Below are 26,004 nucleotides of genomic sequence, written 5' to 3'. Positions count from 1 at the left end.
TATAACATGTCCCAATTTTAATTTTAATTGTTGATGATTTATGTTTATGTTTGTATTTTTTAAACTTTGTACGGCTGTTGCGATGACCTATGGCCTGGCAATAAATTTGTTGTTGTTGTTGTTGGATAAAAGTGGCACCACTACGTGGTCAATGTATGAATTGCAGGCACCAACATCTCCAGGTACTCTTGACTAGAGAAGGCTGAAAAACACATCTGGTTCTACGCCAGCAAGCTGAGCTCCAGATTCTTTTTCAAACATGAAACAGGCAAGGGGGACCTGCAACAAAATACTGCAGCGTAGTCTTGCCACTTCATCCAGGCTGTCTGGTGCCTTCTGAAACATGCACACATGAGCAAATTCTAATGGTGGAAACGTCAGTGAACTAGCTGCAAGCATCTTGCCTGCCTGAAGTATACTTGCAGGCAGTTACAGAATATGGAGCGTTGGGCAGAAAAAAACAGACTATAGCATCCTTCCCTCTTCCTCGGAGGTGCCTAACATAGCATTTCCTCAACCAGTGTGGCATTATTGTTAAGAGTGTCAGACTAGGACCTGGGAGACCAGGGTTTGAATCTCTACTCAGCCATGAAGCTCACTGGATGACCTTGGGCCAGTCGCTGCCATTCAGCCTCACCTACCTCGCAGGGTTGTTGTGAGGATAAAATGGGGAGGGGAGAACCATGTATACCACCCTGAGCTCCTTGAAGGAAAGGTGGGATATAAATGAAATAAACAAACTATTAAAGGAGGACAGGAGACATGCATTATATCCAGTTCTTCAACCTTGGCATTGTTGGACTACAACTTCCATCCACCCCAGCCAGCTTAGCCAAAGGCCAAAGATGATGGGAGTTGTAGTCCAACAACATTTGGGGCCCAAGGTTGAAAAACAGTGTCCTAACCCAACACTGAAGAAATTCATCCAGTCTTATAAGAACGTAGAAATCAAAGTCTTGAGAAAGCCTCCCTTTAATTAAAAATATATTTTTTAAAAAAATGGGTGGATGAATGTTGGCTAGCAAGTAGGGTAGAGTACCACATACAAATCAAAAAGTCTACATGCTCTGTATAAAGATGACAGGCATTAGAATACCTATGTGGAAAAGACTGTGTGTTGTAGCCGTTGGGGAGGGGATGCATGTGTACACATACGCACGCACACACACAAGGCTTTACTTTCATACATTTCACAGCTTTCAGATCCCTTTGGGAAAAGGGAAGGAAGCATTTGCAGAAAGGCAGCAGATGTTAGATCAGGGGTTCCTAAACTGTGGTCCATGGACCACCAGCGGTCCACGAGCTTCATTGAGGTGGTCCGTGGCATGGAGCAGATTTGTGGTTGAAGACGGGAGACAGCATGCCCACCACATTCAATGTCCTTATTGACTTGTAATTGTGTGTCTATTCCTTCTTTTGATTCTTGCACTGTATTTTAATTTGAATTCTGTGGAATTCGAGCACAGCGCATTACAACTGCTACAACAGGCAGGAAAGTCATTAAGTGGCCCGCCAGGAGACTCAGCAATTTTCAAGTGGTCCGTGGGGGAAAAAAGCTTGGGAACCACTGTGATAGATATAACATTTCCCTCTTACTACGTCCACCCCATTCAAGAAATCTATACACGTACACGCTTGTTTGATTCACCGGACATATTTACTCACTCCAATAATACTTGTACAGGAGCGCAGGGACATAAACTGCCATATACTGAATCAGACCATTGGGTCCATCTAGTTCAGTATTGCCTACACTGACTGGCAGCAGCTCTCCAGAGTTTCAGCCCTGCCTGGAGATACTATTGAGGATTGAACCCGGGACCCTCTGCTTGCAAAGCAGAAGATCTGCCACTGAACTTCATCCCTTTGCCACAGAAAAGAGAACATACACTGAAGAAAAGAGCGATCATTTCAAGAGGCTGCTATGGAAAGGAAGGCAACCTCAATGGAGAAGGCAAATTAAGTGATTCAGAGACCACCGTCGGACTGGTTTTAAAAGCATGGTGTCTGTTAAGAAGAGGAAAGAAGCAGCCAGAGTTTCCATTCAACGCTTTATAAAAGAAATGTTATGCATGAAGGCAGACTGATGGGGGAACCCAGCCCAGGTAACAAGCCACTTAGGTGAGGGGATGAGATGAAGAAATTGTGCAGAGTTGCAGCCCCCGCTCCTGTGACTAAAGTCAAAAGCTACTCTGAGAAATCTTGACAGTGAAAGCAAAAATCTCGAAGGAAGACCCAGGCTTCTTAATAGTTTATGTTATTCATTATTTGTTATTACATTTATATCCCACCCTTCCACCCAGCAGGAGCCCAGTGACTTTTGGAACGGGCAGCGCTCGTGTGTCCTGGGAAGTACAACGGGTTGGAGGAAGGAAAATCAACGGTGCCTTGGACCACCTGAGAAATGAGCACTCACTTACATGGTTGAGGAGATACTGGACAATGATCTCATGGCCAGATGCAGCTGCTTCCATCAGAGGAGTATATCCGCAAAAGGGCTCCCTGGATGACAGAAATATACAGCCCACGGAAGGCTCAAGTCAAGAAAGGGGTAGTTATCAACGCAATGGGGGCATGCTGGTTCACCACAGCCAGAGAGAGAGAGAGAGAGAGGGAGTGGGGTGAGGAGAATTGCCTGGAGGCACAAATCTTGGACACCTTGACCTTCACATCACATTCCAGGGGGGACATACATAAAGCTACCTTATACAGCAGGGGTAGGGAATCTTTGGCCCTCCAGATGTTATTGAACCACAACTCCCATCATCCCTGGGCATCGGTCATGTTCTCTAGGGCTGATGGGGGTTGCAGTTCAGCAACGTCTGGAAGGCCAAAGGTTCCCCACTGCTGATATGCAGAATCAGACCATCAAGTCCATCTAGCCTAGCAGTGCTTACTCTTCAAGGTCTCAGCACTGACTGGCCTTTGCCACACCAACTGACTTTTGTTACAGCTCTTTTGGCCTCCAGATAAGGGGCCGAACCTGGGATCCTCCACCTGCAAAGCGTATGCCATACTACCAAGCTACAACCCCTGCCTGTTGGGGTGCATCAGTCTGGGCCCTGAAGAGCGCCCAACTTACTTTGAACTCTTACTCAAGGGCGGGGGACCTGTGGCCCTCCAAATGTTGTTGGGCTACAACTTAAGAAGAGCCCTACAGCTGGATCAGGCCAACGGCCCATCTAGTCCAGCATCCTGTTGTCACAGTGGCCAAACCGATGCCTATGGGAAGCCTGCAATCCGGGCTGAGCAGAACAGCACTCTCCCTGCTTGCGATTCCCAGCCACTTGCATTCAGAGGTAGTACATAGTCATCGCGGCTAGTAGCCGCTGGTTCCTCCAAAAATCTGTCTAACCCTCTTTTAAAGCCAGCCAAGTTGGTGGCCAACACGACTCCTTGTGGGAGCGAATGTCATAGGTTTTAGTTATGTTCTGTGTGGAGAACTTCTCTCTTGTCTGTCCTGAATCTTCCAACATTTAGCTTCATTGGACATCCATAAGTTCTAGTATTATGAGAGAGGGAGAAAAATGTTTCTCTGCCCGCTTTCTCCATGCCATCATCCCTGACCACTAACTGTGTGACTGATGGGAATTTGGAATCTAACAACATCTGGCGGGCCACAGGCTCCCCATCCCTGTGGAAAATTATGAGCTACCAGTTGAAGCCTATGGGCCAAATCCACCCCTCACTCTTTTCTCAAAGTGACAGGAAACAGGCTGAGTTAACACTGAGGCTGTAAATCTATGTCCAAGTTGCACCATTTCAGACTACAGGTGGAGTGTATACTTCCACACGATAATATGTCTTGCACACAGAAAACTAGTGCGTCAGGAAGAAGGTTTCTAGCTAGGTTTTCTTCCTGACATGCCAGGCCAGGCAGGCCATAGCTAACATTTTCAAAAATCCAAATCTTCTGCATATGGCACATGCACTATAGTGCTCTTTTCAAACATCAGCTGAACAGAAAAGGAACACAGGAAGCTGCCTTATACCATATCAGACCATCAGTCCATCTAGCACAGAATTGCCTACACTAACTGGCAGCATCTCTCTAGGGTTTTAAAGCAGGAGGCTCTCCCAGCCCTACCTGGAGATGCGGGGATTGAACCTGGGACCTTCTGCGTGCAAAGCAGATGCTCTGCCACTGAGCTACGGCCCGTCCCCCAAAGTTGGGAACGAACCCACTAAGTCCCTTGGGTCTTCTTCAGAGCTAAAATATTGCTTACAGTGTCAGGTGAACTTTTCCCTGCTGTTATTTTAAACCCACTATGCTCCATGGAAGGAAATGGTTCATTCTAGCAAAATAAAACCCTCCCCAAAAGAAAGAAAGAAACCTGATGGCATTCTGGATCTTGAGATAGTTCCAGGAATACGGATCAGACCCCACTTCAGGAAACACTTTTTTGGTAACAGAGAAGGAATTGAGAGGGAAGGAATTTTGCAGTGAAAGCATCAGCAACTTGAGATTCAGGTAGTAAGGAACTAAGTGAGTCTACCTTTGTTCAAAAGTAGTAAGAGGTGGGCATTAAAGCCAGAAGAGAAGACAGGATGTCAACAGAAGGCTCCAAAATGGGGCATCAAGGCAACAAGCAAGATAAAAAGGAAGAAGAATATCAGAAGAATTAATTAAGAGGCAAGATATGACAAGGAAAGACTGGAAGGGAGTAAAAAGTGCCAAGTATGGATTCTGTAGCAGAAACTAAAATAAAAATAACGGAACTCCAGCAATGGAACAACAAGTACAGATTCAGCCTTGCCACCAGATCATGTTACTAGTCCCTGAGCAAGTCTGTGAGAATCTGCCCCTTCCAATATGTTTCCCAACTCCTGGCACACCTCCCCAGCTAAAAATCTGGTTAATCCTCTGACCGTGTCCTGCGGAAAGAGCTATCACAAGCGAAACTGATGGGAGGTAACATTTTAAGTATTCTTGCTTTTTTTCTGATTAATTTTTAAGGGATCAGCCAAAAAAAGAGCCTCCCCTCAACGCTCCATTTGTCTAACTTCAAAAATAATTAAGAGTTAAATTCCCTGCCTTGAAGTCTGACGGCCAGGAGAACTGTCTTGTTACAAGTTTGCTACTCTGTGCCAAAATCCTAGCCAGGTTTTATTTGAAGCAGTTCTAACCTGCCGTTACATACCAAACTATTGCCTGAACTGCGGCTCCTCCTACCAATATATACCTCCTTTTCAGTGGTAGCTAGGCTACTTATTATCCAACAAATACTTTCAGATATTTGAAAAAAACAAAAAACACCCCAGGCCTTTCAATGACCGATTTCTCTCTTACCTGCAGTTGGCATTTGCTCCATTATCCAATAAGAACTTGACCATTTGTTGATGGCCAGCACTGGTGCAGTGAAAGAGAGCAGTCCAGCCGTGGATGTCCTTCATCTCCAACTTGGCACCTTGCTTCAAAGAAATACGGAGTGCCTGTTAGGGCAGCGCACCTCTGAAGACAACGTGCATTTCAGGACAAACCAGATTTATAGCAAAGTATTGAGGGCGCAGTTGCAATTGTCAGGCTGCGGTTGACCTCCATATTACTTTTAGTTTATTATTCCTCTATCACACTTTTCTATTGCCAGTGAGCTACCGGGCCCAATTCAAGGTGTTAATACTAGCATACAAAACCCTAAATGGCTTGGAAGCCAAGTATTTAAAAGAGCGCCTTCCCCAGTATCAACCATCTCAGGCCATTGGCAGGTGAGGTCTTGTTGGTGCTGCTGCCACCAAGTGTAGTCCAGCTGGCGCTGACCTGTGACAGGACCTTTTCAGAGGTGGCTCCCTGTTTGTGGAATGCCTTCCCCAGTGAGGTGTGTCTGTTTCCATCACTGCTAACCTTTGGGAGGAATTTGAAAACATTCCTGTTTACACAGGCATTTGATGGCTGAAAAGGACTGTTTCTGGCGATCTGATGACGACTGATGAGAGACTGTGTTTAAGTTGTGTTTTAGAATATTTTTAACTGTGGGGTTTCCCCCCCCCCCATATTTTAACCATATTAGAATGTTTTTAATTATAATTGTGTTTTTGGAATATTTTTAAGTGTTTTTAGTATGTTTTTCTTTTTTGTTAAGTTGTTTTATGTTTACTGCCCTGGGCTCCTCTGGGAGGAAGGGCAGGATATAAATTTAATAAATAAATAATTAATAAATACGATTACACTGAGATCAGCCCAGTGGAAAGAGCAGTAACCAATGACAAATCTTTCCACAATAATGTAATATCACACCCACTGACAGTCACCAAGTGATCCAATTTTAAGTTATTGTTCCAATTGTGTTGATTGGCTGAAGGGCGATACAGAAATATATTAAATATATAAATGAGCAAGCTTCAGTGCAGCTGTAAAAGGCCATTGCAAAGAGAGTATGGCATTATGGTAGATTATTAAAATACCTAACATTATAGTGGGCACACTGCATATATTACAGACTGGGGAAGAGGAGGAATCTGACAATCCACTCGTCAACATCACCACCCTCCTAGTTTCAGCAGAAGACCCTGATGGGGTGACAAGCAGATTCTGTCTGCATTGCAAGCACCATGGAGCAGTTTATTCTTCCCACGGGAATGAATGGCAGCCACTCTCACATACAGAAGAAACCAAAGGACATCACGGGAATGGGAGCCAATCCTGCCCCTGACAAACTCAGTACGTGGGGTGAGTAGCAGGATTTATCCCTCATGGTGTTGATTGCTGCTCTTCTACTTAGTCCAGGTGTGTGGAACCTTGGCCTGCCACTCCTCCCCATCTGGCCTGGAAGGCCTGTTGTCACGCCCATCCCCTGTACACCTGATGACACACTGTACATGGCATCAGGTGTGGGGCAGGTAAGGGCAAGGCTTCAAAGGAACAATGTGGAGCTTTAAAGTGAGCTTCCAATTGTTCCTTTGCTGGAGCAAGGCATGCTCTTGCCCTCTCATCAGCTGATGGGTGGGGAGGTTCAAAGAGCAGTAGGGGAGAGGTGGTTTCCATTGAAAGCAAACAGCTTCCCCCTCCTTCAGCAAGATGCACTCCCACCACCCATCAGCTGACGGGAGTGTGGGAGCGTGCCTTGCTCCAGCAAAGAAGCCCTTTGTAAACAGCCCCGTGCTGCTCTTTAAGCTTACAATTTTCGACGAGGGGCTTCAAAACACAGCATCACCTGACATCACTGCGATGTCAGGTGACTGACAGGTGGGTGACCTTACCCGCCTGGCAAACCGGGCTTGCCAGGGGTGGGGAGATGAAGATCCGGCCCACTGGCCAGAAAAACTTCCCCACTCCCGACTGAGTCCCACAGAATGTAACGGGAGCCTCAGGCAACCAAGCCTGCTCCTACCTGAACACCCCCTTTGCCCATTTGGTTCCATTTCTTAGTCACGCATGGCATATTTATAGACTACTCAGGTTGGTGCCTTTCACAGCCATTGCCAAGCACACACACCTGGAGGAGGAAGGAAGCAACGTTCTCATTTCCACAGCTGGAAGCCAGCATAAGCGGGGTCTGCCCTTCCGGTGTCGGCACGTCCACATTCACGCCGGCCTCCAGCAGCATGTGCACGATGGCGTCGTGACCGATGTACGAGGCGTACATTAACGGGGTCCAGCCACCGCAGTTCCGCTGGTTCAGGTCTAGCTCCCCGCTGAAAGGCACGAGTCACGTTAGTGTTCCAAGGGCAGCTCGCCACACGCTTCCATGATGTATCAGTTTGTTTCCTAACCTGGCCTCAAAGAGGCCAGCAATTTTGGAAGTCTTGCCCAACATCCCTGATAGCAAGGCATGCCTCCTCTTTGCCAGTGACAAGATTGTGGAATGCTTTCTTTCCAGCATTTCAGTCACTTTCATCCACATTGTACACTGAAAGCACGTTTATGCCATTTTTTTACGGTCGAGGCTTCCCCCAAAGAATCCTGGGAGCTGTAGTTTAAGGGTGGTGGGAACTTCAGCTCTGCAAGGGGTCTCCTAACTCTTAGCACCCTTCAACAAACTACAGTTCCCAGGATTCTATGGGGAAGACGGGTGAACGTGGCATAAATGTGCTTTAAATGCACAGTGCAGATGTGACAGATGACTGCTGCATGGCATTCTGGTAGACTCCAATCACCTTTACGTTTCACAGAATTATTTTGAATTGCTTAAGACTGCATGTGCAGCAGAATGAGGTGGCAGAATGGACTGTACCACTCTAGACTGACCGGGGGGGGGGGTATGTGTCATTTGGGAATAAACTCCCATGTAAAAAGCACCCTGTGAATTAAAAAGTGGCTTATTAGGGGGAAAGTTTATAGGCCAGCCTACTCCCTGCTGAACTAGTTTTCTGCTTGGAGTATAGTGCTTTAGTAACCAGGGCTGTGGAGTCGGTACATCAAACCTTCGACTCCGACTCCTCTATTTTTCTACTGTCCAACTCTGACGCCTTCATAAACGGCAAATATTCTGACTCCACCCCAAATTGCTTCCGACTCCACAACTCCGACTCCACAGTCATTAGTAACACAGAAGCATTAAAAATAATGATTTACCCCCCTCCACTTGGAATCTGTAGTGGTGCTGTCCATTTTACTGCCGTAGGTCTCATTTGTATACAGTCAACATGAGTAAAGGAAAACTATTGAAAAGACGTTATTTCATCCTCCTAAAATGGCTACTCCTTACCGTTGGATACCCTCTTTTACAACCTCATATTGGCCTATTGAGGCTGCCGTGTGAAGGTCCAGTGGAACATCTAACTCTTGGTGACAGGCCGTCTGGCCCACTCCATGCCACATGGACAGGCTGCGATTCAGCAGCTCCGACTCGCTGGCTTCATCGCTCAGCTCCGACATGGTATCCTGGTGGGCCAAAAGCAAACAAGTCCCATCAGCTCTTCAGTTTCACCACCCTGCCAGTGGTCTGCAAGGCCTGATCTGAACGCTCACGATGAAGTTGGGACCCCAGTGTATGCTGCCTTGAGCATTAGCGGATGATAGCCAGTGTGGCAAAAATAGTTAGTGCTGGACTATGGCCTTGGGAGGCCAGGGCTCAAATCCCCACTCAGCCATGAAACCCGCTGGGTGACTTTGGGTCAGGCACCGCCTCTCAGCCTAACCTATTTCACAGGGTTGTTGTGAGGATAACATGGAGAGGGGGAGAAACACATACGCCACCTTGAGCTCCTTGGAGGAAAGGTGGGATATAAATTCAATACATAAAACTGAGCAGAAAAGGTAAACTGAATTACTTTTCCCTGTCTCAAACATTGGATGACCTGCAGAAATCAGCTGGTGAGCCTCCTTCACAGGACTAGAGAAGCGTTGCCACTGGCTAATGTCTACAGCTGCTCTTAAAAGCCATAGGACCAGAGCTGATCCAATCACAAGCCTTAGGGAAAACTCTTACAGCCATGCATTACAATTATTTGGAAGTTTGGCTTTTTCAGATGTCCATGATACACTGCCTATTCTGCAAATAAGACATATCAATAGCAAAGGGAAGCTAGAAGGTGATGAATATATTGATTAGCACCTGAATGAGCTGTTTGCTCCCACAGAAAGCAAAGCTGCATCAGCAGGTTTCTCTGTTCATTTCAATGGACACAGAAAGATGTGTGCAGATGCTACCCCATTCAGAAAAATGAACGCCTGTGCAAATACAGGGCTCAGATTAAGTACTGGAAGGTGAAGGAAGTTTGTCACCCAAACCTGCTCTGGGATACGATTCCCTCTACTTTTCCTCTCAAGACAAGGAACAAGACAATTTCCCTGTACCTGTTTCTCCTTAAAGTTATCTTCCTATTGCTGCTGTTCTTGTCGGAAGGGAAGAGGTGTGATTTCCCAAAAGCCTTCAACTGTCTGACAAAATTTCTGTCTTGGAGGAATCAGGCTAGCCTAAACTATGTGTACTGAAGCTTATGCCTGCCGATTTGCCTTTGGACAACATTCTTCACTACCCGTCGCTGCCATAACACAGTCAATCCACAACCTTTGCATGGACACTGCTTTACAGGAAAGAGATGGTGACATTCTAAGTGCAGCCCATTTTAAGGACTTACTTGCTGGTATAGTAAATCTTGGGAAGCACATTACCCAAAAATACATATCCTCCCCTGGGATGCCTTGAGTTAAAAAATACAGACACAAAACAGAGAAGAATTCTATGAAGTGAAAATTGTGGATGTGGTGAGGGAACCCTCCACTTAAGCTGAGTGGAGGAGGCAGTATAGCAAAAATTATTTTGATTCAGATTAAGGCAACTAAAGCACAATTGTCAAAACGCCGCTCCTTTTCTAATGCATTCATTTTTTATATTTAACTATTTAGTGCACCTGAACAGTAAAATGCTCAAAATAAACTTTTCAACAGCAGCATGCTTCCACTAAGAATTATGAGTTTTGAGAAAAACATTCTGTGCACAAATAAGGTTCCTGCTAGTAAATCCTCTGCATTCTCTATTTTGTGTTCAGCAGCTATTTGGCTTCTCTGTTTCAAGGCCATTATTTAAGACTTAAGAGAATGAGATTCTCGCTGTGGGACTAAGCACTGCTGAAGTGTTTCTCCTTCCCAATAAACCCACTTAGCTGCATTCAACATTATAAGATAATGAGATCTTTTATAACAGTAGCATGAACCTGCTTTCAGTAACAACAAAAGTAACAATGCAGCATCAATAAAAAATCAATAATTCAATGGCAAGATACCACAGATTAATAATGAAGATGAACTGTGACTGTTCTGATACTTTGTTCAATTTGTTTTTTCTGTTTATGGACAAGGAACTATACAGGCAATGAAACCTCATGCCAAACAGTGGAAATCCCATGCACGTATACACAAACACAAGATAAGATAATGCATTAACTATTACCCACATTTTCAACTTTACCTTCACAGCCATAAGACGCTTATTTTTATTTCACAAATTTGGCAAATAGGGCAATTTTATATTCCACAAAAATTATAAGTGGTACATTCGTGTTATTAAAACAGTAAAATAACTAGGTTTGATGAGTAAGTAATACACATATTATGTGGTTTATTTGTTGCATTAAGCTGTATGTAACCCACCCAGGAACCACATGGTAGAGAGTGGGCTATAAATGAATGTAAATTGTTTCAGCGCCCCCCCCTCTAGAAAAAAACCTAGAACTCACTAATAAGCTGGCTTTCTATGTGCAGGCACATTTTGTATAGGAAAGCATATAGGAAAAGTTAAAGCAACAGCAACAATTTTTTCCTGTGCATAGATAATGAGCAAATAATCATGAGAGTAAGAAAACTGGATCAGAAACCTTCTCCACTCCTTAGATGCTAGCTTTCTAAGTGCAAATCTTGTTTTGTGCGGTTAAGAACATAAGAACATAAGAAGAGCCTGCTGGATCAGGCCAGTGGCCCATCTAGTCCAGCATCCTGTTCTCACAGTGGCCAACCAGGTGCCTGGGGGAAGCCCGCAAGCAGGACCCGAGTGCAAGAACACTCTCCCCTCCTGAGGCTTCCAGCAACTGGTTCTACTTGCTGCTCTTTTGTATGGAAGTGCACTTGATCATGTACATCTCCCTTTGCAGCCCAGGCATAGAGGGTGATGGGCACTTCTGTGTTACAGGTGATGCCTCCAGAGTAGCACTGGAGAAATCTGTGGCCCACCTGACACTGTTGGACTTCAACTCCCAGCAGCCCTAGTCAGCTAGGCCGGCCAGCCAGGGATGATGGGAGCTGTAGTCCAACAACATCTAGAGCGCTAATTCCCAAACTTCCCCCCCAGACCACTTGAAAATTGCTGATGGTCATTCCCACTGTTGTGGCTGCTGTACCAACTGCAAGGCACTGTGTTCAATGCTGTAAGATTCTAACCACATTTTTAACTGCTTCTTTTAGTTCTGAAAGTGTATTTTCTAGTATTACAATTTGCATTCCACAACATTCAAATCGTAATGCAATAAAATACAACAGAAGAAGAAAGAAAAGAAACAGTAAAAATACAATTAAAAGCAAATATGAATATGGCATGCTGCGGAGCACCTGAAATGAAGCTTGCGGACCACTGTTTGGGAACTCCGATATAGAAACACTGTTCTTCAACCTTGGGTCCCCACATGTTCTTGAACTACAACTCCCATCACCCTCATCCAACTTAGTCGCTAGGAAAGGCATCATGGGAGTTGTACTCCAACAACTTCTGAGGACCTAAATTTTAAGAACACTTATTTAGAGGACCCACAGCTGGCGTAGGGAACCTTTTGCCCTCCCGACGTTGCTGAACTACAGCTCCCATTATCTCTGGCCCACTGGCCATGCTTGCTGGGGCTGATGGGAGTTGTAGTTCAGTAACATCTGGAGGGCAACAAAGTTCCCCAACCCTACTCTGTTGCGAAGGCCTAGCTTTGGGCTGGGCTCCGCCAGGAAAGGGAGGCACGGTCAGAGGCCTCCTGAGCGCACGACCGCCGACGAGGCTCCGGTTCCAGTCTGGCTCCGACAGCTGCCGCCTCTTCAGCTACTGTGCAAGCCTCACCTGCTTCACCTCAGGTCTCCTCAACCGCTCTCCCAGAAATGCCCGGCAATGACGTCAAGGGCAGAACGTCAGGACTACCGGAAGCCCCCCCCCCGCTCTCCCCTACTACGTGACCACCCTCCTCTTGGAATCGACTTTCTCAGGATACCGCGTTGCTCTACCAACCAATGAAAAGCTAAGATTATTGCCCTCCCTGTCGCGTCCTAGCCCCGCCTCCCGAGCATATAAACCAATAAAGTCCTCTCTCGCGCGCGCGGGGTAAAGGATTGGTCTTGGCAGGGCAAAGGAGAAGAGGGAGAGGGAAAAAGAAGTGAGAGACGCGGAAGGGGGCGATACAAATAAGGTTGAGATTCTCTGTTTGTGTCTTTTCTCGTATTTCCGAGTGGATTTTTTTTTATTTGTTGCGGTAAGTTTCGAAGGATGTAGAACTGGTCAAGAATAAGAATGGTGGTTTACGTTAACCGGGCAGGACCTAAGAAGTGGGCGTGGTAGGCAGAAGGGGCGTGGCGAGCAGCCGGGAAGCATCTGCAGTTTGAATAGAGAGGTGAAGGGGAAAGGGCCGCTAATGGCAATTGGGGGGTGGGTAGGTTGTTTGTGAGGGACCGATGTATAACGAAGGGCGGGGAGGAAACGTCTTGGAGGTATGTCCTTGCCCGGTACGGGGAACGCGGCTAGCGGGCGGTGAAGCGAGATCGGCGTCCGGTTACTATGGAAACGAGAAAGGCGGTACCCGCCGCTTAGGGGCGTGGCCAAGCGATGCTCCGTTGTCATGGTCACCAGCCTTCCGCCTCCCTTTCCACCAATCCCATGCATGGAGAACGTAGCTTAGAATTATTGCTGCAAATTTCAAAGCTCGCTCCACAAACTTTTATTTTTAAACGTGAAATTCAAAATTATATAAATATTAACGAAAGGAAGAGAGAGAGGGCTCAGTAAATTTTGCACCTCAACCCTATGTGAGCAGAAAGCCCCACTGATTTCAGTGGGTGGTTTCTCCCAGGTAAGACTGCACTCTTAACCCCACTGACTTGGGAGCAGTAGTGTGGTGGCAAAATCAGAAGTGCAGGGTCCCTTCATGACAGCTACGCCCCTTTTTTGCTGCTGGGTTGATAATGAGGTCCTTATTAATGCCTTGTCCTGCAACAACAAATGTCTCTAGGAGCCAATAAGAATGAAAGGGGTGAGTGTTAGCTATTGAGAAGAGTCTTCTCACTGGCTGACTCATTTGCGCCAATCAGCAGGAATGCTTATGAGAAGACTGTTCTCAGTGGCTAACACACTCCCCTTTCATGCTAATTGGCTGGTAGGATGCTGGAGACATTAGAACCCTGCTCCCAAAAAGGTAAGGGGTCTAAGATCCCCCGAGACCCTGGATGACTACACCTTGCTTAGGAGTAAGGTCCACTGAATTCAATAGGATTTCCTTCTGAGTAGATATGGCCTCTGGAGGGCAAAGGTTCCCCACGTGTGATATAGGCCAAGAGTGGGGAACCTGTGGCCTTCCAATGTTGTTGGATTTCATCTCCCATCAGCCCCAGCCAGCATGGCCAATGGTTAGGGGTGATGCGAGTTGGAGTCCAGCAACATCTGGAGGGCCTACAGGCTCCCCCTGTAGACTTTCCTCCCTATGTTTATTTTGTCCTCTTCTTTTTTTAGTGTCATGCTCTGAAGTATGGCTTAATCGTTCATACAGGATCTATTTAAATGGCATCACAGGATCAAAGCGAGGAAAGAGAGGGCCTCTCTAACCTTCCAACAGCTCCTTTCCAATGGGGAGCTGTCCTGTCCGCGCTAAAAGATCAGATTCCCTCAATGGACTCTGACTTATCAGTGGTAAGTGCCATTCTCCCTTTTTTGTTCTTTTGGTCTCAAACAATCTGTGTTGTCCATCCAAGGCAATATTTGCAATATTCTCAGGAAGACCATATTCAGCTGCTAATGTCTGGCCTATGCGGAGTCAGAATCTAAGGCACACCTGAGGTTAATTTTATAAGCCCAAGAGAAACAGCTTTTTTGCCCCAGATAGATTTAAATTGTGAGTTTGATAAAAAATTTTTGCATAAACAGAGTTAATTCCATTGTTAATCCTATTAAGTAGTCCTGCAGTATCTGTCATGGTTTCTGCTCAAATCCTTTTTGGTGTTTCATCTTTTAATTCCTGTAGTTTTGACATTACTTGCTTCCAAGGAAGTACGCTGAAGTTCACAACTTTATATGTTGTGATGGAGATGCCCAGCAAAGGGGGTGGGCGAGTGCCCACGGCAGCTTCCTTTCCTAGCTTCTCTACCTTGGAATGAATTTCACCCTGTCTCTTTCTTCTGTTTGACAGTCTGATTGTGATGAAGACGATGGGGAGCTTTTCATCTTCCAGCGGGACCAACCCAACCTGATTCCTGACTTGTCGGAGGAACTCGAAGATCTTCCTCTGGAAGAAGCACACTTGCAGGTCATTAATTCTACCTAAGGCCACCTGTTTCAGCCTCAGTACGGCAATGCCTTTATTAAGATTAACCGTTATGCCTCAAAGTTATAAACAAGCTTTTGTGATCTCAAAATGGATTGGCTGTGTTCACACATAAATGATAATGGTGCACACTGTCAAATTTTGCCTCACCTAGTGCAAGCAAGATTAAAAAAAAACAGGCTGTCTTGGCTTCCCCTTACATCCAAACCAGGAATAAGTGATCCCATATAAGCCATGATAAACAAAAGAAAGCCTGTAAAAATGTAGGCTTCTTCCCCCTCCACTCCCAGGAGAGGAAAAAGAAGCGCTTTGCCAGCTTTGTGATCAGTGCTTCCCCAAACTCCCCCCTCCTGTGTGTGCATGTAGAATGTTCCCTGCTGAGATTAGGCACCCGCAGCCAATGTGGAATTGAACCCTACCCTCCTGCCTATCAATAAGTGATGTCAGCTGATAGACAGGTGGGTGTGGTTTGGGGGGAAATGCCTCATGGGCCAAATTGGATCCCCTGGTGGGCCAAGCTTGGTCCACAGGCCAAGGTTCCCTGTTCTGATTTAAAGTCCCCCCCCCTTTCAGTTGAAAATACTCTCAGTGGTTTACAACAACAGTCCCTGCCCCGAGATTTACAATCTGAAATGGATACACAGAAGGGAAAAGGGTGAGGAAGGAAGAGGGTAACTATCGCACAGGCACCCACTCTTGATGTTACAAATTTCTTTATAACAACATACAACCAGCTTGAATGAAAACGAAGATGTGGAGCCAAATGGAGTGGGTCTCTCAGCAGAGCTGACTGTGTAGCCAGCTGGAATGGCAGCTAAAAGATGAGGTGTATACCTTTATTTTTTGGTTTGCTTTTGACCAGCGTGTTCCATAGCCAACGATGAGAACGAATTCTGCCAGTATTACTACCGCTACTATTATTGTTTTCAAGAATTAAGGAAGTTCTTTGTAGCCACCCTTGAGAGCTCCTGTTCTGCCCATCCCCCTGCCGTGTTGCTCTCTGGAATTCTTACAGAATCTAAAGAGATGGAGGGAGCCTTCTAGGTCATCTAGTCTAACCCCATCACCTCTTGAAGCAGCAGCATTTCTTCGAGAGCTCACGGGCATGTATACTTCTTGCTTATTCTTTCGGAACATAGGAAGCTGCCCTCTATTGAGTCAGACCCTTGGTCCGTCCAGCTCAGTATTGTCTACACTGACTGGCAGCAGCTCTCCAGAGTTTCCGGCAAGGAGTATCCCAGCCCTGTCTGGAGATACTGACGATTAAACCTGGGACCTTTTGCATGCAAGGCAGAAGTTCCATCACTGAGCTACGTTTTCCTGGTGTGTAATGATTTTCATTGGTAGGACCCAACATTCAATTATCATGTTGCACTATGTTTGCATTCACAAGTAGCTCATTCAGTCTTTCCACTTTTGAATACCTGTGCTTCAGATACTTATTGTGTACTGAGATCCAACTGATACCTTTCCTGCATTTTTAGAAAACGTTCACCTTCATGAGACAGCCAAGAGAGATCCTAAACCAAGACCGAGAAAGTTCGCCTTCTCAGAAAGGCAAGACTGCCCTTCATTCTGTGTCTAGGGGGCATGCAGTACCAGACAGAGACAGGTTTGGCCTCCTGACTGAAGAAAAGTTGAGCCAACAGTCCATTGCTCCTTCAGAGTCCCCTACAAATGAGCATAAAGAGGGAATCTCAGGAGTCCCCAGAGACAAAGAACGGGATCTTAGAGAAAACAAGGAAATTCTGAGTTCATCACCTGGTATGTTATCACCTGTGGAAATGTCACCTTTTTTGATGCTGAACACCAGCGAAAAAGAACGAAGGAAACTAATAGAAACCAAAATCCTCTCCAAGGCAACCTTGGGACCCCCTTCTGGAGATGAAGCTCATCCACAACAAAGAAACAATAACAATTTAGACAGGGTGGCAAGGGAGCCGCAAGCCACTTCCGTTGAACACCCTCGAGAGTTGACACTGTTTGCCTTCAAGGTATGCAATATAATATGACTTTCTTTTCTTCCTCAGCACAGCCTGTCTACATTCTCTTTTCTTTGCAGTCTGTGATTGATGACAGGCAGGTGATCTGTTTGCATTAGTGAAAAATGAAGGTCTAAGCAAGTATGCAGAACGTTAGCTGATCTTGTTAGGCTGAATGCTAATCAGACCAGGCTATGGTCTGAAGGCACCTGAGGCCAGCTCCCTGCTGAAGCTAAGCAGGGTCAGGTCTGGTCAGTGCCTGGATGGGAGACTGCTGGGAACCATATGTAAGCCGCCTTGGGTTTCTATCATGAAAAGAAAAGTGGGGTGTAAATGTAATAAATAATAATAATAATAATAATAATCTTACTGGCAGGTAAAGGATGGGAATGGGGATTTGTTTCTAAGAGAGTTCAAGGTGGTATGAAAGAGTCATTGCTGTCAGTGTTGGGCAAAATCATCCCACTATTGTTTCTCTATTAGAGGGGATATTCAAGTTGTTCTAGTGCTTCTGTTTTAGAACATAGACATAGACTCCCCCCCATTTGCTTTGTGTGTCCTTTGCACTGAGATGAATGGTGTGGAATAACATCATAATAACGAAATTAATTGTGTAAAATACCACCACAGCAGACAGCAAGTGGAATCACATAGTTTTTGTTGAAAGTTGAACTGCAGCGGGACGGAAACACCGCTGCAAGCAACGAACACAAGTCAGAATGGAACCTGATGCCTTCTTAACATTCCTAGCTGTTGCTTATCCTCTTCCAAATGCTCTTCGGCTCTGGCCAATGGACAAGGCTGGGACCAAGAGTAGGGATGCACAGATCAGTCTGTTACTGATCCATGTCAGTTTTGCATGTGTCGATTTGTAAATCTGCTCCATCCCATTTCCACATTAATCTGATTTTTTTGTTCAAAAAAAATCCACACTATAGTATTTAAATGTGAATTTTATAACAAAATTGTATTTAAACATGTGTTTTATATTTTAATATTTGCAATTATAAATGCATTTTATCCTACGATACACATTTTAATGCAATTTGCTACTTTTCTGAGCCAAGAACTGCAGTGTAAAACTTGGAGAAGTGTAACATCTGAAGGATAATTAGGTTCCAAAACACTCATTACTGTGAGACATGCAAATGAGGTCAGTTTGCATTGAAATTGTATGGAAATAAAATTCCTCATGCATCTCTAACTAAGAGTAGACTGGGGTGGCGAACCTGTGGCAGTCCAGATATTGCTGAACTGCAATTTCCATCATCCCTGGCCATTAACTACAATTCCCATCAGCCCCAGCAAGCATGGGCAATAGCCAGGGATAATGGGAGTTGCAGTTCAGCAACATCTGGAATGCTGAAGGTTCCCCACACCTGTCCTAGACCATTGCCAAAACCCCACCCTTCCTTACACTCAGTTTGAGCCTTGCTGGGCTGCAGAAACTAGCCTACTGTACAAAGGTAACAGTTGCTTTCAATGTCCCACCCACTTCTGCCTCTGGCTCCGCCCCCGATTGGTTGCTTAGAAAGCAATGCAGTCCTTGGGCTGAAAATGTTTTCCATACCCCTGCTGTGTTCTCTTACCTGGCGGTAAGTCTCATTGAACCCAGCAGGGCTTAGTTCTGAGTAAACAGACAGGATTGTACTGTTTCTTCTGCTCCTTGGAAAACCCAGCAGAAGTTCTGGGCTTCGATACAGTTTCTGTTCTCTTACTTTCTCCATCTCTTACCCGGGAGAGACCCTGCTTGCCTCAACCAGTAAATCTCTCTAACCCTTGCCAATCCACGATTAGCTCTAATCTTATGTTACAATTTAAATCGGAGAATCTGGTGAGTGCCAAAAGTGAAATCTGCCATGTTAGAGCAGCTCTAATCAGAGCTCCTTCCCTCCTTTGAGGTTTATCAGCCAGGAAACAGCAAAGAGGCTCTTTTGAGATGACAGACAAAAGGGGATTATTGCAATGGAAACCGCATTAGCTTTCAGCCCGGAGACTGTTTGGATTGTAATGAAAGGATTGAATGCACATGTTTGTTGTGACTATGATGCTATTCAGTTGTAATTGGCAGTTTTACGTTGTCTTCAGAAGGATATAACAAATGCTATTGTTGTCTGCCCTGAAACTGTCAGTCTGTAAAGTGGACTCGTGACACTAGTAGGGAAAAAACAGCAACACACTCATAACAGTAAATATTATGAAACACAGTGTGCCTATTACCTTTTCTGCATGTGAGTTGAGAGCAAATGAATGAAGGCCTGTTGAACCACCTGGGGGCCTGATTCAGATGGTTGGGGCTTTATCCATTGCATCAGATAATCAGAAATGACTCCCCCCCATTACAACTTACAAAAGTTACAATACAAAAAACAGTTTGAATCAGCCAGCAATATGGAAACAGCAGGAATGGGGGGAGAAATTCAATTCCATTCGCATTTAAAGGCAAATTTACCAAATCTGCACTTCCTGAAACAACACACAAACCAAAACACAGCTAATCTTCAAAATTCACACCTTTCCAAATTTTGTAGTGCAGTTCTGCAACCAAGGAGAGTGTACAAAAAATCATAGATTAGGTCAAAGTGTGCATATATATGCATATATGCATATATGAATGAAAAGACAAATATTCATATTAATGAAAAAGCAAACGTGTGTGATATTTGGGGAAATTGCTTGGGAGAAAAAGTGTACATTACCCAAAACTGCATTCAAAAATGTGTTTATTAGAGGAAATTTGCACTAAAATGCTGATGAATTTCATAAGGAGTTTTTTTTAATTGCAAATCGCTGCAGAAATGCAGAGAAATGAATTTAAGATTGGAAAAATGAGAGAGAATCAAAAACTGACGGATTCGCCCATCCCTAGGTAACAGTGGCTATATTTATATTCTTTAAATACTGAAAATAACCTAGAGTACTGGGTGGATAGCTGAATTGTTCAGAAAGTGCTGAAATGACAAAATTGAGAAAGGTTTGTGAAAATCAACAAATATTTTGTTGGTGTAAGTGGACACCATTTAGAGCATAAAGATTTGCAGTCTAACCGTTCTGACACCAAGTGCACATCTTGTGTTTTAAGATAGTGTAATGAAAAGGAGACATACTGAGTTGAGCTATATGAAACTTGTTAAAATTATCTTAATTAATGGACGTGAACTAAACTGTCTGATTACTCTTTTCCTTCATATGCTCTATAGTACATTTTGTTTCCAGAGGCATTTCCTTTCTATACCCTCTAAAATAATTTAAAATGACTTTGTTCCTTGCTTTGTGGCTTGGTAGAGAAGCAGAGATGTCTTCAGCAAGATTGAGTCAGAGCTCAGTGTAAGAGATGAGACGCGTCTTCAGTTCCTGCTTCGCAGAAGTCCATTGCAGAAAACCCACAAAGTGCCACAAGCCTTTGTAGCATCAACTTTACAGCAGCGCCTTTTTCAATCTCAAATTATTCTCCTTTCAGGACATTGAGAAGTGGAATCTAGACAAGGTTCTACAGGACCTGGAGAAGCAAAGCGGCGATGCCAATTGGGCAGCGGAGGAGGCTGTTTTTCCTTCAGTGGACCATGGTGAGTGTGTTGGCTGGGTGTGGAACAGAGACATAGCAGAGCATCCACAAGAGCAGAAGTCAGATTTCAAAAACGGAGCTCAAAAGTCATGCCAGATCTGAGTCCTGACCTTTTTGGTGCTATTCCAGTTCATTACATCCCTGGATTTTTCTTGATGGCCTAATCTTCTGCAAGTTTACTCAAAAACTAGTTCTGCTATTTTAATAGGACTTGCTTCTAAGAAACTCTGCATAGAATTGCATCCCATGTGTCTACATCAAAGCTGGGGGAACTTTTTGTTTCCATGCTGTGGGCCAACTTTGACAGGTGAGTGGGCCTACCCATCGGTCAGTCACCTGACAGCATTATGACATTAGATGATTAACTGGTGGGTTGGCCCCACAGTTTGTTTAAAACTGGTTTTAATAATGTATTTTATATTCTTGTGACCGCCCTGGGACCTATTGGTGAAGGGCGGGTAATAGATTTAGTCGTAGTAGTAATAATAATAGTAGGAGTAATAATAATGGCTTCCAACCTATCCATGCATTCCCCACTCTCCAGATGAGGCTTTCTTCACCTCTCCTGGTGTCCCAGCACTTCACTTTGAGGAAGCCTGGTTTGATTTCTCTAGCGAGTTTCGTCAAATAATGGCGTTGCTTGCTTTACTGCCTTATCGTTCCTGTCTTTTGGGCAGTAATGTGGCAAATGCAGAAGTGCAGGATCCCTTCACAGCCACACCCCCTCCTCCCGCTTTTCCCCCCTTTTGCCGCTGGATTGAGAATGAAATCCTTGCTAATGCCTTCCCACACAGTAACAGAAGTCCTTAGGAGCTCATCAGCATGAAAGCAGAGAGTGTTAGCTACCGAAAAGAGTCTTGGGGCAACCACAGCGATGTTACCACTGAAATTCTTTCCAGCAGCCGGTTCGAGTGACCCTCTTCTTTATTTCGCCTCCAGAAGCCGTCCGGGCTCAGTCACAAACGAAGCTCATGGGAAAGCTGGAAGAGCTCTGCCTCAAGCAGTCCAGGGCATTTTTCTCTCACCGCAGGAGACGGCTTGCCAGGTTTCCCCACTTCAATGAGTGCCAGGGAGATGGGAGGTAGGTCCTCACTTTTTTTTAGGTGCGCCTGATATCAGTGGCTTATGATGGGTTACCTAAATGCAAACTAGTAGTCTCCAATGCTGGGTTTTTTCTCTGCCTTAAGAACACAAGAAGAGCCTGCTAGATCAGGCTAATGTCCCCTCTAGTCCAGCATCCTGTTCTCACAGTGGCCGTGAGAAGCCCACGAGCAGGACCGGAGTGCAAGAGCACTCTCCCTGACGGTGGCGTCCAGCAACTGGTGTAAACTAGCATTGAGACAGTGTTGACTAATGTGATGTAGCGATTGGAGGGTTGCACTTGGAGCAGGACCTGGGAGGCTGAGGTTCAAATCCCCCAGCCAGCTGTTAACCTCATTGGCTGACATTGGGCCAGTCGTTAACTCTCAGCCTAACCTACCTCAGAGTGTTGTTGTGAGGATAAAATGGAGAGGTCCTCGGAAGAAAGGCAGGATATAGATAACAATAACAATCACCATGTCCATGTGGAGATTTGAAGACAATGGGATGGTTCCCATTTCTTGTGGCAACTCATGAAGCCTTAATGTAGGAATCTGAAAGATGCTGAGGTTGTGTGTGTGTGTGTGTCTGAAACCAGAGCCTCCAAATAGCCAGTTTCTAGTGTCTTATCTCCTGCACCACCAACACTCTGGGTCCTGCAACACATAGTGAATGTTATGTCTAGAAATGCGTTTCACCAAATGCATTCTGTGCCTTACTTTGTGACGGTGGGTAATCTGCTGAACACCGTGATTTTTATTCTCAAGGGACGTTCCCATCCTGGCGTCATGGACAAATGGCCGAAGTTTCACTCCTGCGGAATTGCACCCTTTTCCAGAACCGCCAACTGTATATATTGATCTAAGGAACGTGACGTGTCAGAAGTCTGACTTGTTGGCTTATGAAAAAGAACAAAGGTAATTGCCAGCACGTGACATCTACGGAACCAGAAGCAGGGAGAAAGCAGAAGCAACTTTTGCACCCTTTAAGATGTGAAAGTATTTTTTCCCCTTTTTCATGTGTGACATTTTAATCCATCCCAACGGTCAGCGACAACCTGACATTGGAGGGATGGCAATGGTGGGTTCGTGAGGTTGGAATTGCCTTCTGGATGGAGCACATAGCTCAAGGGTAGGGCACGTGCTTAGGTTGCGAAACCCGTAAGGGGAACCTTTAGCCCTCCAATGGTTGCTGAGCTACAGCTCCCAGCATCCCCGCCATTGGCTGTGCTTGCTGGGGTTGATGGGAGTTGGAGTTCACCCTTAAAAGTGAGCTGAATTGGATTTCTCCCCCATTCCTAGCAGCACATAGCACCGGGCAAACTGTTCCAACTGCACGACTTTCTTTAAGGTAGCTTCCTATGTCCTCTTCCTGCTTGGCACGGCCTCTTCCCCTTCTCACTAGAACTATGTCCATTGCAGCCCGATCATTTGATTTCCAGTGGAAGAATTGTGTGGGAAGTACCAGCACCGCAGGCTTTCATCAGTAGAAATCGTAGATTAATGAATTAGAGCTATTGTTGATCAGCCAGCAGGGGCTCATTTTAATCAGCGGGGCTGTGAGTCAAGGGGATATTTAGGCTTCACAGCTATTTTGGTTCTGGTGTGTTGCTGTTAATAGGGAATGAAGCTGTAAGGTACAGCTGGCCTTTCCTTCTAGAGCTGAGTGACAACTGGTGTAAGTTACTAAATACTTCCTTTTGCGGAAAGGCACCTGCATTACGAGAGTCTGATCATATGAAAGTGTATTTAAATTGAATAAATCGATCAATAGCATTTCTTCAATTGGTTGACAGCCCCAGAAAATGCCCTTCACAAATCTGGGATGGCTGGAGGAGACCCCAAACATCTGCTTGCTCTCTGGTCCTCAGGGGCTCTGTTCCACGAAACCTGTGTCTGGATTGATGGGAGTCAGTTGGCCTTCCTCCTTGGTGGAGGCTCCTAACTCCAAGCCTCTTCGGGCCTTCTCCTGCTGTGGGTGACACACAGGTAGAGCAGCTGAGAATTCATGGTGGCTATCCCAGAATCACGAGAGCCAGTGTGGCTTAGTGGTTAGAGTGTTAGACTATGACCTGGGAGACCAAGGTTCGAATCCCCACACAGCCATGAAGCTCCCTGGGTGACCTTGGGCCAGTCACTGCCTCTCAGCCTCCGAGGAAGGCAATGGTAAACCCCCTCTGAATACCGCTTACCACGAAAACCCTATTCGTCGGGCCGCCATAAATCGGGATCGACTTGAAGACCGTCCATTTCCATCCCAGAATCACAGTCTTGCAGTAGTCCAAACACAGGGGATCCAGTGAGCAGCTCAGTGGCAGAGCCACTCAAGTCAGGAAACTAGTGTAGAAATGTGATGTCCCCACTCTGTGCCTGAAACTGACCGTTTTTAAACCCAACTCTTCAGAGCCCTACTCTGAACTCGGTCTGCAAGCCATCCATGTTGCTTGCCGAGTTGGTTTGCTTGCAAGGAGTAGCTAGCTTGTGAATCTTCCTGTACTCCCGAGGGGTCCTTGTTATTATTATTTTATTATTATTTATTAAATTTATATACCGCCCGACTAGCAATAGCTCTCTGGGCGGTGAACATAGGAAATACAATAAATGACACAATATAATACAAAACAATACAGTCTAAAATCAATACAATAACATTTTTAAAATTAAATCAATTTAAATTAAAATGCTTCAGAGAATAGGAAGGTTTTAACCTGGCGCCGAAAAGAAAGCAGAGTCGGCGCCAGGCGCACTTCCTCGGGGAGGCTGTTCCATAGTTCAGGGGCCACCACTGAGAAGGCCCTAGATCTTGTCACCACCCTCCGGGCCTCCCTATGAGTTGGAACCCAGCATGTTTTGGCATCTGGCAGCTGACAGCCTACACCTTTCGGTACCTATGCTGCCTTGGCGTCTGCTTCTGATTCCGAGAAAGGGTCAGTTCCCCAGCGTTTACACCTAGGGCTGGGAAAGGCTCCCCGTGTGAAACTCTGAGAAACTGCTGCCAGTCAGTGTAGCAGTGGTCTGATTTGGCAGAAGGCTAATGTGCTAATGCATTTAACAATTGAGACCAATTCAAGGGCAAGTTGGCTGGAGCTTGCACCCTGGATGGATGGTGATTAGAAAGATAAGTAGGGACAGGTAAAAAATTGGAAATAGGAGTGAAAATTACTTAATTTATTTCCAGTTGGCTTATTTTCCTTCCACCCTGCTTATGCATTTGAAACTCGAGGTAAAATTCTGACATTGATCTTGCTAGTTCATACTGTTATACTAATGAGTACAGTAAAAAAAACTTTTAAAAAAGTTGTGTTTCTTATGAAATGTTTATCCGTGGTTCTAAATGTTACAAAACTACAGTAAATCTTCACTATAAGAGTTAACTGATTCATAACCACTTGCAACTCTTTCTGTGTTCTGCAAGTCAACAAGGTCAGCACTGTATTTTTTATTGGTTTTTACTGCATTGTTTTTATTTGTTGAAAACTGCTTTTTTTGAAATGAAATAGCGGTATACAGATATGTTTATAAATAAATAATATAGATAGATAAGGGTTATGCATAAGGCTGGGTTATGGTAGATAAGAACCGTTTGGCCTGCACATGGTCTTTCTATGACATGGGCCTCTTACAGAAAGGGGGCATATATTTATTTCTGTTTCAGTAAGGGGGCATGCACACATACACACATGCCCCCTTTCTATAAGAGGCCCATGTGTCATAGAAAGTCGAGGTTCAGGCCAGAAAGTTGCATCTGCCGTAAGTCAGCCTTGACTGAGAATGTTCATACCTGAAAAACAAGAGAGATGTCTTTCTGCAGAGAGCCAATTTTGTTGAATCCTCTTATGCCAAGGAGTGGGAAACCTGTGACCTTCCAGATGTTTTCATTCATTTATTATTTTATTATGACATTTATATTCCACTCCCCCCCCAAAGGAGCTCAAGGTGTCGTACATCCTTTTTCTCTTCTCTATTTTATCCGCACAACAGGCCTGTGAGGTAGATTTAGCCTGAGAGATCGTGACTGGCTCAAGGTCGCCCAGTGGGCTTTATGCCCGAGTATGGATTTGAACCCCAGTCTCCCAGGTCCTAGTCTGACACTCTAAGCACTACAACGCACTGGCTCCCACAGTTGGTAGCTGGGCTGCAACTCCCAGCATCCCCTATCATTGGCCTTGTTTGCGGGCGCTGATGGGAGTTGGAGTCCAACAACATCTGGAGGGCTATAGCTTTCTCCTCACAACCCGCAGTTATGTCCACCTGTGCATTTAATACGGCAATGTGAAATGAACCCAGATTCACCTACTCCACCCTTCTCACAGCCAAGGTTGATTTTAAGAGAACACAAAGGAGAAATCCAGCCTTTGTCTTCTCTGAAATGCCGGATAGGCTCTTAAACACAGCAGTGCTGGATGATGTCTCTCTGCAAATTCTGGGAACTCAGAGCTGA

At 45.2% G+C, this 26,004-nt stretch overlaps 2 protein-coding genes across 15 annotated transcripts in view; one reads left to right on the top strand and one right to left on the bottom strand.

Moving 5' to 3' along the window:
• Positions 1-12,567, bottom strand: part of ANKS3 (ankyrin repeat and sterile alpha motif domain containing 3) — a 29,240-nt gene extending 16,673 nt beyond the window's left edge. For both annotated transcript variants that reach the window (XM_061599751.1, XM_061599750.1), the window contains exons 1-5: positions 12,474-12,567; positions 8,646-8,821; positions 7,434-7,632; positions 5,291-5,412; positions 2,421-2,502 (exon numbers count right to left, since the gene is read on the bottom strand). In XM_061599751.1, the coding sequence (XP_061455735.1) occupies positions 2,421-2,502; positions 5,291-5,412; positions 7,434-7,632; positions 8,646-8,815 (573 nt within the window). In that variant the 5' untranslated portion in view covers positions 8,816-8,821; positions 12,474-12,567. The remainder of the gene's footprint in view (positions 1-2,420; positions 2,503-5,290; positions 5,413-7,433; positions 7,633-8,645; positions 8,822-12,473) is intronic.
• Positions 12,568-12,739: 172 nt separating this feature from the next.
• Positions 12,740-26,004, top strand: part of DNAAF8 (dynein axonemal assembly factor 8) — a 108,517-nt gene continuing 95,252 nt past the window's right edge. For 7 of the 13 annotated variants that reach the window (XM_061600070.1, XM_061600068.1, XM_061600069.1 and 4 more), the window contains exons 1-7: positions 12,740-12,879; positions 14,130-14,306; positions 14,803-14,919; positions 16,422-16,931; positions 20,380-20,485; positions 21,424-21,565; positions 22,332-22,481. In XM_061600070.1, the coding sequence (XP_061456054.1) occupies positions 14,178-14,306; positions 14,803-14,919; positions 16,422-16,931; positions 20,380-20,485; positions 21,424-21,565; positions 22,332-22,481 (1,154 nt within the window). In that variant the 5' untranslated portion in view covers positions 12,740-12,879; positions 14,130-14,177. The other 6 variants (XM_061600060.1, XM_061600062.1, XM_061600065.1 and 3 more) reach the window with 6 other exon arrangements.

This window comes from Rhineura floridana, chromosome 17, assembly GCF_030035675.1.
Source record: "Rhineura floridana isolate rRhiFlo1 chromosome 17, rRhiFlo1.hap2, whole genome shotgun sequence".
NCBI classification, from domain to species: domain Eukaryota; kingdom Metazoa; phylum Chordata; class Lepidosauria; order Squamata; family Rhineuridae; genus Rhineura; species Rhineura floridana.
This window is presented reverse-complemented; position numbering and strand designations above follow the sequence as displayed.